General features: G+C 36.3%; 1 protein-coding gene across 3 annotated transcripts in view; it reads right to left on the bottom strand.

Moving 5' to 3' along the window:
• The window catches only part of eea1 (early endosome antigen 1), a 164,273-nt gene that overhangs the window by 130,458 nt on the left and 16,630 nt on the right, over positions 1–17,185 (bottom strand). For all 3 annotated transcript variants that reach the window (XM_028815471.2, XM_051929997.1, XM_051929987.1), the window contains exon 2: positions 519–596. In XM_028815471.2, the coding sequence (XP_028671304.2) occupies positions 519–596 (78 nt within the window). The remainder of the gene's footprint in view (positions 1–518; positions 597–17,185) is intronic.

Below are 17,185 nucleotides of genomic sequence, written 5' to 3'. Positions count from 1 at the left end.
ACCTATCAGCTAAAGTTACAGTAACAGTCCTAGCTTGTAGTGTCCTGGAGAACTTGATATTGATATGATAATACCTACAAACTCCATGTTTCACATGAAGATACTTCTTTGTTATTTCAGGATTTCAGTGTGCCATCTGTGGTAATGTAGAAGCAAACACAAAATGCATTGCTTCTATATTGCTTAAAAGTGTGCTGCACACACATTATACAGATCATATACATAAGATGGAAAAAAAAGAAAAAAATGTTGATACTTGTCCAATTTCAAAGATATATGAAATTATTGAAATACTCTTTTCCCAACCTGTATAACATACAACTTTGCTAAATATTAGACAGCTAAGATCTATGAAAATACATTAAAAAAACAAACAAACAAAAAAACAGTAAGAAATGTCAAAATAAAACCTAATGATACAAAGACACAGCACATACACACAGAAGTAAAAAAAATATACAAAACATGTGAAAGGCCAAACTGAAATCAAAAGAAAACACAACAATCACCTATCATACCTCTGATGACTCCTCATTATTTACATCAGAAGCAGTTTGGTCAATGTCAGAGCTCTGGGAACCACCTTTTCCTGGAGTCTGAAAAAATAAATTAAAATAACATTAAAAATTACTCTTAGTCATCCAATGAGAGAAAAAAATGTAGACCAAAAAGTAAAACAGTTTGTGTTAAATGACAGCATATGTAACACCATAATCTCTGGCATTTTATAATCAGAAATTGGTAGAAATGTAGTCAAGTGTGTTACTTTTTAGCACAGTTACTTTTGTCAGATTCAGAAAGTGATGAACTTTATTTGGGCTGATTCAGTGTATCTTGTCTGAGGTTTAATTTATTATACATCATAAATTACAGTCTTCAATGATGTCTGTTTAATATTACTGCATGCAAAGTTTTCTAACACAATTCACATTGTGAATGCTGCCTTGAACATTCTCAAAATAAATTTAACATGACTGCAGCCAGTGTTAATTCTTAAGCTTCCCTGGGAAACAACAGATGCAGGCATTGTCTGGGAAGTAGTCTAACCATTTATTTGAAGACTATAATATCACCATAATAATTAAAAAAAAAAAAGTTTGCAATAATTATGGAGAAAGAAACAAACCATAAAAATGGCAACTAATTAAAAATAGAGATATGCCAATATAATTTTGATTTCCAATACTGATGTTCAGCACTTCAATAACAGGACAGTCCAATACCAGCCAATAAATTCTCATCCATTAATGTGTAATATACAGTATAAAGCTTTTTTTATATATAAATTACTGAAAAATGACAGCTTAAGAACATTAAAATATTGAGTACACTTTAAATCCAGTGCCTGGACTTCTTTTTTGACACAGAGGGCAATTCTTTTCAATGTAACAACAAATTGGGGTGATTTTATAGACCAGAAAGTGACTCAGAGTGAGTATTAGAAAGAATTATATATAATCATAACTGAACACTTAATTTATCTTATCATGCCCTTTTCCTGTATTTTGCCTAATATTTCCAGAATAGGTTCTTGCTCTCTGCTCCACTGAATTAGAGTGAGTGGCTTTGAGAATTACAAGTTTGCAAGTTAACAGACAAGATTAACAGACAAGTGTCTTGAGTCAAAACGCTGCCACAAGTTGGCAGAAATCAGTTTGGCAAATAAAAAGGGGTGAAATGGAGTATACATTCATAAACAATCTTAGTTAATTTCTGTAATCTTCGTATTGATTTGACTTCAGGCTGTTATTAGCCTTCAATTTAACAAAATTTTGTCAAATATTTTCTAAAACAGAGTTTAAACTCAAGGCATTGCAAAAGACCATGTCCTCAACTTCCATTGTGCACTTGCGGAGTTCAACTGAGCAACTGGTGAGAGAGCCGAATTCTGCTCAAGAGAAACTGCAACAAGAAGGTTAACATCCTATGCACGTGATCTTAAAGAAACATTAACAATTAAAAAGTTCATTCCTTACTAAAAAATGAAGCACAATTATAAAACAGTAAAAAATAAATAAATCACACATTCAACGTTACACAAATGAAGCAAATGAATGTGCTAAATTACTGGACCATACTTGTTATTGACTTGTGTAAAAGACCATCACTCCGTATGATTTTTTGTTAGGAATGCAGAATTCATGCACCTAATCCATCCGACAGCATGAAAATGACCCACAAGTCCAAGTCACATCTAGAGTAACAGGAAGCCAAAGCAGAGAGATTCAAAACTCTCAATTAAATTTTCAACACTTAAACAGTAATCCCCTGAATAAACAAACACAGAGGGAGCACTCAAACAGGTCTGCAAGTATGGTACATTATGTGTAATAAATTATATTTTTCATTATTTGGCACTATGGTCACTCCTACTTCAGACTGGGAAGCAAACGTATGTCATACCATCTATGCAGAAAACAAAAAACAGTCATTATTGCAGTTATCCCTAAGTCTGTCCATCAATTAGTGCCCTTCTTTGATTTATTATTTGCACCCATTGTTCCATTTGTAATTATCAACTCTCATATATCTATTAACACTGCCTGTCCTGTAATTCATTTTCTAAGATAAAAAGTTTAGATATCAGTGGTACCACAATAAAATCTTTTATAACGTCAGCATGATTATGCTGAGCCATAAACACAAGACATCATATAGCATGACCACATGACTAGCAGCAGACATCTATGCCATAAATATTAGGATTATGAATCTTAAAAAGCAAGTTAATTAAAATTAAGATGAAAGAAGTTCTACAAGATGCTGTAATTTGTTACAAATGTAAAAAGTTGCGATAATGAAAAGCTGCAGCCAATGTGACTTTTCAACAGTTACACTACTTTAGAATGTTATATTACAGAAGTATTATAATAGCATTTAACACAGGCAAACATGCTAAGGAAAGATGTATGTGACAAGTTTGTTACACCTATATATAGGAGGTATTTTCTGCAAAAAAGGAAATTATAAATTGAAAATGCAATCTCTCTTCTGCAATTTTATTTTCAATGTCTACACACAAGAATCCCACAAAAATGAAAAATAAAATGAAATAACGTCATTTGCAATTTTATTTGAAAGTCTACACACAAGAATGCTGCAAAAATTAAAAATAAAACAACACCATTTGCAAATTCAATTTCATCCTGAACAGCAATGAAGCTGCAAAAATGAAAAGTAAAACAAAATTAAGCACTACTGCCACCCACTGGTTACTGAATTTTATTTTCAAGCTCTCAAAATGCAAATAGCATGGATCAATGGGTGGGGACTGGCACCTTGACTTTCCACTGTTCTTTGTCCTTCATAACTATAGTGTATACACTTCAATGGAGAGTACTTCTCACTTCGACTGTGTTTAGTTCACGTGATTTTGATCTTTTCACCTCTGTACTGCAAGCTTTACAGAGAGACCGTCTCACAAAATCTGAAGACTCCGCATAATTGTAATTCTCAAGTACTTAATGTGCTATTTAATTACAATATTTAACATGACAAAAAATAGTCTTATTACATTATAATTTACATTTATTTGCACTGAATTGGAAAAAGCTGTTGTTTTTTTGTAGTATTATATAATAAATTTACACCTCTACAGTTTTCAACACCTCCTCCGTCCCATTCCCCTGGAGTTGACTGGCAACTTGATCGGACTCAATATTGTTACCATTTTTTAAAACAAGGTGATACAGTAGTTTTTTTTTTTTTTACTTTTATTTCATTACTTTTCAAAATAAGGTGATATGGTAGTGATTATTTTATTCACTATGAAGACCTTTCATAATCTGTAATTTTAATTTATGATTCTTTTTCCATCTTTTGTAAGATTTTTTTTAAATCCACCTCATTAAGAAATATATGAGTAACAAATCTGAACTGTATTATTTATCAATTTCATATTTATAAACAAAAAGAATGAAATTTAAATAAAACCAGAATCAATTTTTTGACCATTCTAGAGAGTATTGAACATATCATTCCAAAAATATAATTCCAAAATATGCTTGAATAGGTGCAAAAATACTTTTGAATTGCATTATTTTTATATTGTTGTTTCATATTATCTTTATATTTGTATATACATGTGATCACATAATTGTTTCTATGAAATTACCTTCATTGTGACTGGAACTTTACTTTAAACACATTCCCCACTCTTCTTTCTTGTCTCACTTTCCTAAACAATCAAGGTACCAAAACAACAGATTCCATCAAGAAACTTTAATGACTTAATCATGTTGACACTTAAATGAAGATAAATGACTAATCAATACATACACAATGTAGCACTTCTACAATAATTCTGCTATAAATATAATTTCATATACTGTGTACAGCTCTTAATAATAAAATTATTAGGATTGATGAGCTATAGACATTAAAGGGATTCCAGTCATGATGAAGGTAATACAAAGCTTCCCATTGCTACTTTGGTGGAAATAAATGTAAATTATGATGTAATAAAGGCTTAATAACAATAATAATAATAATAAGGGTAACAATAAGGGTTGGGGGTTGCATTGTGTTTGTTGGGTGCCTAGACTAACTCGGCTGGACTTACGAACAAAGTGAACTTGCAAACACGCTCTCGGAACAGAACTCATTCATATGTAGGAGACTTACTGATTATATTATACACACACTGAAAGAGGATATTGGGTGTCCCAGCTGGGAGGGAGAATGTTTTTTTTACCTGGACAGGATGCCAGTGTTGAATGACAGATGGAGTGGCTGGTGGGAAATATGCTTGTGTCCAGCCGGCATGATAATGGACAGACTGAGAAAAGCGGAGGATTTGGAGTGATTCCACACCCCATACAACAGGCGGCAGTGGTGTTCATATGGGAATCCAGTTGGGACACCAAAAGGGGTGCTTGGGAAATGGAGTCAGAGTCAGGAGGCAGCGAGAAACACTAAGCGGAGGATAGGAGGAGGAAGAGGAATTATTGCTTTATTGTTCATTTATTGTACAATTGTAGAATTTTGTACTGTGTCTTGAGAAAGAGGGCTCTCCGGTGTCCCCTGGTGACCACAACTCACAATATTTTATATACACAAGTTGTCTTGGATAAAATTGTTGGCCATATACAGTACATACAATATTACAACAAAAAGAGCAGAACAAGTAAATTCAGTAAGTGTGCAGATTAAAATAATCATTAGTTGTATTTTTTGGTTTACTTAAAAGGAACTTTAGTGCGACATTTATAAATATTTTGTTTTACAGCACAAACAATAGTGTGATTCCATATTATCTTAGAACCATTGCAGGATGTGGTAGGATTACGAGGGATGGTTTGTTTGAGGTTGATTGTGTGCTATATATTTAATTCATAAATGCCAAAACATTTTCATGTTTTATAAATGTTTTGCTACAATTTTTTTTAATGCTGGTATTGTCCCACACCCTTATTTCAACCACATTACCACTTTCACACATTTGCACATGCAAAAACTCCAAAGATCCAGAAGGAGTCCTTAAATATCCACTCAAATCATGCAGGTTCAATTTTTAAACTGCACTGTAGACAACATATTGTGCACACCAGATGAACAGTTACAGCAAAAAAACAGGAAGCAGACCATCACCTCAGACACAAATCAGTGAAATTTGACATCTAAACCAGTTCACTGTTTTATTGACAACTGCACTTCAAATTACAAAAACAGAATTTACACCTGTTTTTTCTTAGCATGAGATGCTTGGCTGCTATGTAAATTGCATTGATATATGATAGGTATTTTCAAACTGGGGGTCACAGCTGCTCTGCTAAAGATGATGCTAAAAAAAAAGGCCAAAATTTGAAGATTGCCTCTAAAGTATCTCAGATAGTTTTTAAATAAATATAAACTCAAAAATCCAATTATTGCTTTAAAGCAGTCTTATAACAATGTAGAAGTTATAGGCAATAGCATTGGGTTTGCAACCTGTGCGATACATGAGTAGCTCTCAGGTGGAAAAACTCTTGTCTCTGTGCTCATCTTCACTTCAATTCCAATGCTACACTCCTTCTCACAGTGCTCCTGACTTCACTCCCATCTTGCCCATGCCAATTCAAAGTCACCCTCTACTTACATGGGGAGCACTGTAACCCTATGCTCTCACTCCCCACCTAATTTAGTTGATCCATGCCAGAATCGCTGACTGGAAACTGTGTGTCAAAACCAAGGAATTTTTACGAAAAAGAACATTTTACAACGTACCCTGTGTGTAAGTCCGATCCAACAAACATTAAATTTTTAGTTTTGGAGCTTATCCCAGCTAGCATAGGGAGCAAGGCAGGAACATTCCCTGGACACGTGCGCATGGGAGGCAGCTAAGGGGCTTGAGTAAGGACAGTTCCAAGACATACCGGGATGTGGCAGAGTGCACTGACTCTTTTTCTCCCTTGCCTGCAGACCATTCACGGGAGATTCTACCTAGTCCTCTTGACGTCACTTCCGGGACCGAGCCAATGGAATGAGACCTTGCTGGCTCCGGACCCTGTGATGTCACGTCCGGGCTCACACCAATGACAGAAGACCTACATGAGCCCGACCTCTTTGACTTTACTTCCTGTCTTCCCCTTTAAAAGCCTCCACCTTTTCCCTATTCCCTCAGCTCCGTATTGGACTCAGTTTTGTGCACAGCAGTGCTATCAACTTAAAAAACGATTTGCAGCCAGGATACCATACTTATACGGGTGGCTGCCCCAAAACTTGCTATGTCTCATTGTGAGTGTCTCATTTGTGACAATGTCTGTGTGCAAAACCAGAATTTCACAATTACTTAGGCTTTCATTACTTAATAAACTTACTAGCAAAATACCCACGCTTCGCAGCGGAGAAGTAGTGCGTTAAAGAGGTTATGTAGACATATATATACATATCTACATATACACATCCACACATATATATATATATATATATATATATATATACACACACACACACACACACACACACACATATATCAACATATATATACACATACATATACACACACACATATATACACATACATACACACACACACATATATATACACATACATACATAGTGCGTTGTAACACGGGCTGTGATTGTTACATGGGAGGGAGACGACAAATCACAGCTTCCCGCTTTCTAATCGGGCCTGTGATTGATGCTTTGACGGATGCCCAGATCCCACAGTATTTCCCCTTAGGAGAGGCGTTAGGCAAGTGTAATTGAATAGCGGCGCTGCAAGTTTAGCTTTACACCTGTTTTTAAGGCTTATTGACTGAAAGGGGCTTTCATGAAAAAAGTTAGGGCTTTGCTACAGGATACACCCTCCACAAGTTAAGGAAGTAAAAATAAAGGTATATATTTCTGTTTTATTTAAACCTTTTAAGTTTGTATGCGGGCGGTATGGTGGCGCAGTGAAAGGTGCCAGTTAGGAGACCTAGGTTCGCTTCCCTGCGTGGAGTTTGAATGTTCTCCCCGTGTCTGTCTGGGTTTCCTCCGGGTACTCCGGTTTCCTCCCACAGTCCAAAGACATGCAGGTTAGGTGCATTGGCGATTCTAAATTGTCCCTAGTGTGTGGGTGTGTGCGCCCTGCGGTGGGCTGGCACCTTGCCCGGGGTTTGTTTCCTGCCTTGTGCCCTGTGTTGGCAGGGATTGGCTCCTGTATTTAGGATATAGCGGGTTGGATAATGGATGGATGGACATTTGTATGCATAGCCCTATTTGCCCGTTTTCGTTTTTTTTCTTTCTTCAGTAATATTTCAGCAAACCCGGAGCTTGTCAGTTCAAATCCTGGTACTGACACCACTGTGTGACCCTGAGGAAGTCACTTCACCTGCCTGTGCTGCAAAAAACAAAAGTAATGTAACAAATTGTACCTCAGATGTTGCAAGTTGCTGGAATAAAGGCATAAGTCAAATAGATAAATATGTATTATACACATAGGAACTATTCATTTATTTTCAGTTAAGTCATCTGCAGCAAACCTTTATAAATGAGGGTTTCTCCTTTTTAGAAGGAGCATACTGTTTCTTCTTCATTGAGGTTTTCTCTTGGAGAGCTTTTTTCATTTCATTGAAAATTAAAGCAGCAGCTGCCAAAATATGTAGCTTTCTTATTATTTTTTCAACATTGTGTAAAATAACTTTATAAAGTAACATAAAAGGTTTAAATACTGGTTATCCTTTTACACTAAAATATTACTAAAGAGATACAAAAAAAGTAAAATGCATATGTTGTTTTTCTTTAAGGAGATTAAATATTACTGAAGAAAGAAAAAAAAACAAACTAAAACAGCCAAATGGGGCTATGCATACGAACTTAAAAGGTTTAAATAAAACAGAAATATATACCTTTTATTTTTACTTCCTTAACTTATGGAGGGTGTATCCTGTAGCAAAGCCCTAACTTTTTTCGTGAAAGCCCGTTTCAGTCAATAAGTCTTAAAAAGAGGTGTAAAGATATTGACAATAAGCTACGCAAACCCACCAAGACATGCAATTGTTTAAATCAAGGCGCGAGTCGAAAAACACCATCCCATACTATTAGTTAACGATTAACACATTTCTATATGTATTGTAAGCATACAATACAACTGATAATATGTTGCGCTTATTTATCTGGTGTACCGACATTTTTGCGTGTTTAACGGCTGAAATCTAACGTGGTTTGTGCCCTTCAGAATGAAAACAGTTTGCACTTACCTTTTTAATAAAAGGCGAGCTTTTAAGCCTGAGAAATCACCCCGTAAATGCACACGTTTAATTGCACGTGTTAATATGTATGCTTACACAGTATTAAAAGACGCTCAACAATTAACGTCATTTACCTTCGTTCCCGCGTTTGACTCGTGCTGTAAATCTCTTCCTTGTTTTCAGTTCACGTGATTACGTAGGAGGCGTGATGACGCGATACGTGACTCCGCCTCCTCCATTAGAGTATATGAACAAAAAACAGGTTCCAGGTATGACCATTACGCGTAGAATTTCGAAATGAAACCTGCCTAACTTTTGTAAGTAAGCTGTAAGGAATGAGCCTGCCAAATTTCAGCCTTCTACCTACACGGGAAGTTGGAGAATTAGTGGTGAGTGAGTGAGTGAGTGTGTGAGTGAGTGAGTGAGTGAGTGAGTGAGTGAGTGAGTGAGTGAGTGAGTGAGTGAGTGAGTGAGTGAGTGAGTGAGTGAGTGAGTGAGTGAGTGAGTGAGTGAGTGAGTGAGTGAGTGAGTGAGTGAGTGAGTCAGTCAGTCAGTCAGTCAGTCAGTCAGTCAGTCAGTCAGTCAGTGAGGGCTTTGCCTTTTATTAGTATAGATAATTATCAGACAGCATTACATTATTCAATGTACCGTTCAAAAATATGACTTGTATTTTAACTTATGGGTTATACTAATAAACAGTAGTTTGCCTACAAAAAAAACAAACAGATGACACAAATTTAGTGTTTGAAGATTCATATTTAGCAATGAATTACACTCTTTTACTTGTCCTACTGTGTGTCTCAGTGATTATGCATATCTTTTAACATAGTACACATCATAAAAGTAGGAAGATGTTCCTTGTCCATCAAAGCATTAAAACACTAAATCAATTTTATATTGGCATTAACAAAAGGAGAAACTCAATATGTCAACAGTATCGTAGGCTAGCCAAATAACCACTTCGTTTAAGTCTTGCCTCAATGTTTTCTTGCTGCAACTGTTGTTGGCACTGCCAGTCCTCCTACATCTCACAGTTCAAAACACATAACTGTGGGTGCGTGTAAGGTTATCTTCCTCGATCCATGACAAATAACTGCATGCACAAGAAGAAAAAAATGGATGGATGTTGGAACTGTTGGACATCTGTAGAATTGCTCATTAAAATCAGAGAACGAATGCTAACCTCCATTCATTTATCAAGATTGTGTAGGACACTATGAAAAGCAATTAATCTGATTACCTTTTCATCTCATTTTACAAATGCATGACAATTTAAGTTAAGCAATTACACATGATTTCTTTTGTAATGTAATCTCCCTCTCAAACATGCAAATATCTGTTTCTAAGCTAATTCCGAAATGGGTAAAAGCATGAACGATGCATGCCTGTGTGTGTATGTGTATTTTGCCTCATATATTATTGTGTGCTTTCCGATGTAACTTGTCTACTTGCAGGCATGACCAAATGCAGTACTGCCTTTCTCCATACTAACAGTACTGTAAAAAAAAAAAAAAAAAAAAAGCTGGTACTGTTACATTTTCGGAACTTTGGAACCAAATTAGTACCGAAGAATCAGTTCTTGTGATATCTCTGATATCTGAACTGATATAAGCAATAACAAAATTTAACTCGTGCAAGACACCTAGAAAATAGCAGAACAAAGGTTGTTTTACAGGAGATCTGAAATAATGGATTACACAGTTTTGAAAAATTAAAGCACCAGGAGTTTGTGACATTTTAATTAATCTGACCCATTCACTAAATATTATTCTTTAGTGGTGTTTTTAACCAGCTAATGTTGCAAATATAAATCATAGAATACAAACTTTACACAAACCTAAATTTATCAACCTCAGTGTGATTCTCTGACAAACCAGATTTTAAAAGCATGATGGAACAAAAACAGCTTTAAAGAATTTATTTATTTGAAAATATCTTGAATAGTCTTGAAACTCATTAACTAAAACATACCCTGCTTTGCATTTTGATATTTATGAATGCCAATACTAGTTTGCTTAAATGGTAGTTGGGTAACTACAGAGGTACCTTGAGATACAAGTGCCCCAATGTACGAGTTTTTTGAGATACGAGCCGTCACTAGGTCGATTTTTTGCCTTGAGTAACGAGCCAAAATTCAAAATATGAGCCATCAAAGAGCTTGTCGCTGCACATTCCGAGGAACTGACGACGGAGGAGTTGACGGAACTACAGACGCAGCAACATACGGAGGTTCTGCATGAGATCGGTATCACAGAGGAGGCAGAGGCGGAGGAGGTTACCTCAAAGTGAGATAAAGGAAGTGTTTGCAATGTGGGAAAAAGTTTCGAACTTTAAAGAAAAGAAACACCCTGAAAAAGTTGCAACTGATCGTGCAGTGGCGCAATTTAATGACACTTGCCTAACACTTGACTTTATTGAAAAGGAACCCTGAAAAAGTTGCAACTGATCGTGCATCGGCGCTATTTAATGACACTTGCCTAACGCTTGACTTTATTGAAAAGAAACATCCTGAAAAAGTTACAACTGATCGTGCAGCGTCGCTTTTTAACGACACTTGGCTAACGCTTGACTTTATTGAAAGGAAACATCCTGAAAAAGTTACAACTGATTGTGCAGTGGGGCTATTTAATGACACTTGCCTAGCGCTTGACTTTATTGAAATGAAACATCCTGAAAAAGTTACAACTGATTGTGCAGCGGCGCTATTTAATGACACTTGCCTAACGCTTGACTTTGTTGAAAAGGAACCCTGAAAAAATTGCAACTGATCGTGCAGAGGTGTTATTTAATGACACTTGCCTAACTCATTTCAGAAACATTCTAAAGGGGAGGACTAAACAAAGCTCCTTGGATAGGTTTCTATTGAAACGCCTTGAGAATTAAAGTGAGGAAAGCGTGGCAAAAAAGAAAAAAAAACTAGTGAAGAAGAAAATTAAGTTAAGCAAAATTGAAAGAAAAAAACATTACAATACATTAATCGGCTTTGCCAACATCTGTATTTCTTGAGATTCTCTTTTATGTATTAGGTTTTATTTTGTTTGTATACAATATTTGTTCATTATAAAAACATTTTTCTTATGTTGAAAACATTTAACAAAAAATTGGGGTGGTTTGTTGGGGGCTGGCACGAATTAATTTCATTTCAATTAATTTCAATGGGGAAAATTGATTTGAGATACGAGCATTTTGACTTACAAGCTCGGTCACAGAACGAATTAAACTCGTATCTCAAGGTACCACTGTACTTGATGAACACACCACAGCTTTAAAGCTGCTGCTATTATATATTTTATACTGTATTACAGAAAAAGCAACAATATTGTTCATTTAAATAATGGAGATACTTTTAATTAAATGAATGGGATTTCTGTTTTTTTATGGTATCGATTTGGTATTATTATCGAATACAATCACCACAATGACTACCTCATTAGGGGAGGACATAAATGAGATAAAGAACAATAAAAAGATCACAAAGGATATAAGGAAAGATATAAAGGACATAAACATGACAAATGAGAAGCTGTTTCAGGATATTAAAGACTTGACGTTTAAGTAATCGCTTTGAGGCAACCTATGCTAGAGGTATGCATACCTATGCTTGAGGTATGCTAAAAAAAAATTGAGAAAAAATACAGGAAATGCCAGTAAGTTTGAAAATAAATTTAGAGAGCTTGATGCTCAGCTTGAAGATATTAAGCAAATGTTCACAATGAAAAACCAAAGGCCACTAAATCCAAATGCAAAGTGCTTGGACACAGACTAGCTGTGATGGAAGCAGGATATACAAAAGATAATATCAGAATTGAAGGTCTCCTTGTAAACCATGAAAGCCCAAACCCAGTGAAATTTGTCGCTGAACTATTCTCCCAAATAACTGGAGAGGACTTCAAATCAGACACCAGGATATCAGCAGCTTACTGCATATGTGGATCGAATGCCTCAAAAACCTAGAAGCCTCATTGTATATTTCAATTAATTACAATCAAAAATGAATCTGATGTTTCTTCTCAGACTGAAACAAGAGATTATATTTGAAAATAACTGCATTTGCATTTTCCCTGATTATTCACCTTCAACAGCTGCTAAACGTGATGCATTTTACAGCATTAAATAGCACTTACGCAAAGCAAAATTTAGATACAGCCTCTTGGATCCTGCTAAATAGTGTGGTCATTCAAGGAAAATTCCACATTTTTAGTTCTCTGGATGAAATCAGAAAAAGAGCTACAAAAATTTGATCTTGACACTTTTTGAAATATGACTATGAGTCACATCGTGTCCTGGCAAAGCAAAGAAGACTTTACCTACAATTTGGCCTATTTGCAGTGAGATGTTTGCCATAATTACACATTTTATTTCCTTCCCTGCTACGTTAACATCCATCCATCCATTATCCAACTCGGTGTGCTTCAGTTTCCTTTCAAAGTCATGTAGGATGTGGGGTTTTGTTCTGCTATATTGACCCTGCTAATGTATGTGTTGCTCACATTCACCCTGCGATGTGCTGGCGTTCAGGATTTGCTCCTGCCTCGCACACAATGCTTGCTGGGATGTGCACAACCCTGAATGGATGGCATAATTAAACATGTATAACAAAGATTTTTTTTAAGGTTCTAAACACTCCGTGGTCTAAGTTTATAACTAGTTTTAATTTCAAAAAGACGTTTATCGTGTGGTGATTGGTTAGGTGGAGAAAGAAAAAGGAAGGATAGGAACTGAGGGTTTGGTACATCAGACAGAAACAGCATGAATGCAATAAAGAAAGCCCACTCAGAAGAACATCCATTGAATTCTGTGTTCGTGTCTCCGACCACCAGATCACAAACCCAACATTTACACAATATTTAAGTTAAACCTGTGCGATACCCATTCAAACATCCAGTTTTTTGGAGCCTCGTCACACCTGCCATAAAGTTCTCTACATTGAACATTCACCTGGGGACCCCTTACTGCGAGGGAGCAGCACTACCACGACACTACCGTGCATGTTTAACACCTGCTTTAATGCATTTCATCCTGAAAATGATATCAAGTATATACAGTGGTGTGAAAAACTATTTGCCCCCTTCCTGATTTCTTATTCTTTTGCATGTTTGTCACACAAAATGTTTCTGATCATCAAACACATCTAACCATTAGTCAAATATAACACTAGTAAACACAAAATGCAGTTTGTAAATGTTGGTTTTTATTATTTAGGGAGAAAAAAAAATCCAAACCTACATGGCCCTGTGTGAAACAGTAATTGCCCCCTGAACCTAATAACTGGTTGGGCCACCCTTAGCAGCAATAACTGCAATCAAGCATTTGCGATAACTTGCAATGAGTCTTTTACAGCGCTCTGGAGGAATTTTGGCCCACTCATCTTTGCAAAATTGTTGTAATTCAGCTTTATTTGAGGGTTTTCTAGCATGAACCGCCTTTTTAAGGTCATGCCATAGCATCTCAATTGGATTCAGGTCAGGACTTTGACTAGGCCACTCCAAAGTCTTCATTTTGTTTTTCTTCAGCCATTCAGAGGTGGATTTGCTGGTGTGTTTTGGGTCATTGTCCTGTTGCAGCACCCAAGATCGCTTCAGCTTGAGTTGACGAACAGATGGCAGGACATTCTCCTTCAGGATTTTTTGGTAGACAGTAGAATTCATGGTTCCATCTATCACAGCAAGCCTTCCATGTCCTGAAGCAGCAAAACAACCCCAGACCATCACACTACCACCACCATATTTTACTGTTGGTATGATGTTCTTTTTCTGAAATGCTGTGTTCCTTTTACGCCAGATGTAACGGGACATTTGCCTTCCAAAAAGTTCAACTTTTGACTCATCAGTCCACAAGGTATTTTCCCAAAAGTCTTGGCAATCATTGAGATGTTTCTTAGCAAAATTGAGACGAGCCCTAATGTTCTTTTTGCTTAACAGTGGTTTGCGTCTTGGAAATCTGCCATGCAGGCCATTTTTGCCCAGTCTCTTTCTTATGGTGGAGTCGTGAACACTGACCTTAATTGAGGCAAGTGAGGCCTGCAGTTCTTTAGACGTTGTCCTGGGGTCTTTTGTGACCTCTCGGATGAGTCGTCTCTGCGCTCTTGGGGTAATTTTGGTCGGCCGGCCACTCCTGGGAAGGTTCACCACTGTTCCATGTTTTTGCCATTTGTGGATAATGGCTCTCACTGTGGTTCGCTGGAGTCCCAAAGCTTTAGAAATGGCTTTATAACCTTTACCAGACTGATAGATCTCAATTACTTCTGTTCTCATTTGTTCCTGAATTTCTTTGGATCTTGGCATGATGTCTAGCTTTTGAGGTGCTTTTGGTCTACTTCTCTGTGTCAGGCAGCTCCTATTTAAGTGATTTCTTGATTGAAACAGGTGTGGCAGTAATCAGGCCTGGGGGTGGCTACGGAAATTGAACTCAGGTGTGATACACCACAGTTAGGTTATTTTTAAACAAGGGGCAATTACTTTTTCACACAGGGCCATGTAGGTTTGGATTTTTATTCTCCCTAAATAATAAAAACCATCATTTAAAAACTGCATTTTGTGTTTACTTGTGTTATATTTGACTAATGGTTAAATGTGTTTGATGATCAGAAACATTTTGTGTGACAAACATGCAAAAGAATAAAAGAAATCAGGAAGGGGGCAAATAGTTTTTCACACCACTGTATGTTAGCATTCTAAATTTTCAGAGAGCAGGAATATTATGAAGTGAATGTATTCTGTGCGGTGATCACTGCTGGTGCCTCTTAGTGCGGAGGAAGTCAATTTAACGACGGGGTTTGAGAAAATCTAGTAAATTAAACATTGATTTTAGGATGAAGTTTAGTTTACGACATTCTACTTTAATTATAAAATAAACTATGAGAATAAAGTGGAAATGTCGACTTTAATCTTGACATAAGCGTCAAGATTAAAGTGGAAATGTCGAGAATAAAGTCAACATGTCGACTTTATTCTCAACATATAGTTTTTTTTTCCTTCCCTGTGTCCGTATTTTTTTTTCTTCACCGTGGCCCTAATACGATTCTGTAGGTTTATACCACAAATAGCATTATAAATGCAAGTTGCAGTTTTATTATTTATGTATATAGCTTAGCTTGAAGCAAGGTCCATATTAATGCAATTTTCCTAAATGATGATTCAGTTGGTAAAGATGTCATCACCAAGCTGCACTTGTTTTATTTTATTTTAATTTCGTGTATACTGTGTAATGCACCTGGGCTTGAAGTCTTCAAGTAATAGTATTATTACTGAAAGTTGCACTATTATTTATTTTATTTTTATTATTTATTAGTTTAAATATTATGCAGTTTAATGATGGTAAAGTTGTTAAAAAAGTCATTAACTTGTCAGTGGACAGAGATTGTTAACATTAACAGAAATTATAGTTGGTTTACAAAAAATATTTACTATTTATTCCTTTTCTAAGACATGTTCAGTGCAATACAACTTTTGACAAGCACCTCTGGATATTTTACTAAGTCTAAATGCGTCTTTGGATGGTTAAAATTTTGACAGCATATTTTCAGTTTGTTTGCAAAATTTGTTCAATAAAAAGGTTCTATATTTTGACTGCAACTGTCATGCAATGTGATTCCTTCTCTTCAGTAGTGCCACCCCCTTGAAAACTATCACTTTATGGGGCCATTCAAACCTATATTAATACTTGTGTGCACATTAAAATGTTCTTTTGTACAATGTACAATTCTCATGACAGTGGAATAAGTTATTTTTAGCCAGTCTACTGTAGTAATTGCAGTGGAAAATGTGGTTAACATCCACTCATGCATGGGAAAAAAAATACAGTTTAATACCATGAAACCAGTATAATTTTGAAAAATACCGTGATATAGAATTTTGGTCATACTGCCCAGCACTACTCTATTGGTATTGTTTAACATCATACCCTGGGTTTTATTCTTTCGAGCCTGCTCAAGATTATATTCTAAATTTACAATATTTGGACTGTATTGCCAATAGATACTGTATCTCTACTCTATTCCTTCTACACCTCCTGCTTGGGGGCTTTTTTTTTGTTCTGGATGTGCTCTGTCTCTAGGCATGTCAGAGCACTGAGACTGTGTGAAGCATGGTCTAGCCTCACTTGGTGAGGCAAAATGTGGGGGCGGGGAGTATGGGGGAGTTGGCACAATTGTTAGTGCCAACACAACAATAGGCTTCATAGCCATACCTGCTGGCAAAGAGAAGCAAAGTTTATTGGACTTATCAACACATAAACTTGTGATTGAGGAGTTCACATGATGGTGCACATTGGAAATGCTAGAAAGTTTCTGGAACAACTACCAACCAGCCAACTCAGCAGCTCTGCATACTGTATAGACAGCAAGGATGGTCCCGGTGTGAATGGCTTGAGATTTATCACGTAGGAATCTGTTGCCCTGGGTGATTAGCTGTCACAAGTTAGGGCTACTCACTCCGCTGACTTGAGAGACGTGGTGATACTTTGCTGAATATCTTCATAAAGCCTATGTACAGTAACTTCACTCATTTGCTATCTTCTTGGTATAGCAT

The sequence above is a fragment of the Erpetoichthys calabaricus genome, chromosome 1 (assembly GCF_900747795.2).
Source record: "Erpetoichthys calabaricus chromosome 1, fErpCal1.3, whole genome shotgun sequence".
Taxonomy (NCBI): domain Eukaryota; kingdom Metazoa; phylum Chordata; class Cladistia; order Polypteriformes; family Polypteridae; genus Erpetoichthys; species Erpetoichthys calabaricus.
Note: the sequence above shows the minus strand (reverse complement) of the source record. Positions and strands in the feature narration are given on the sequence as shown.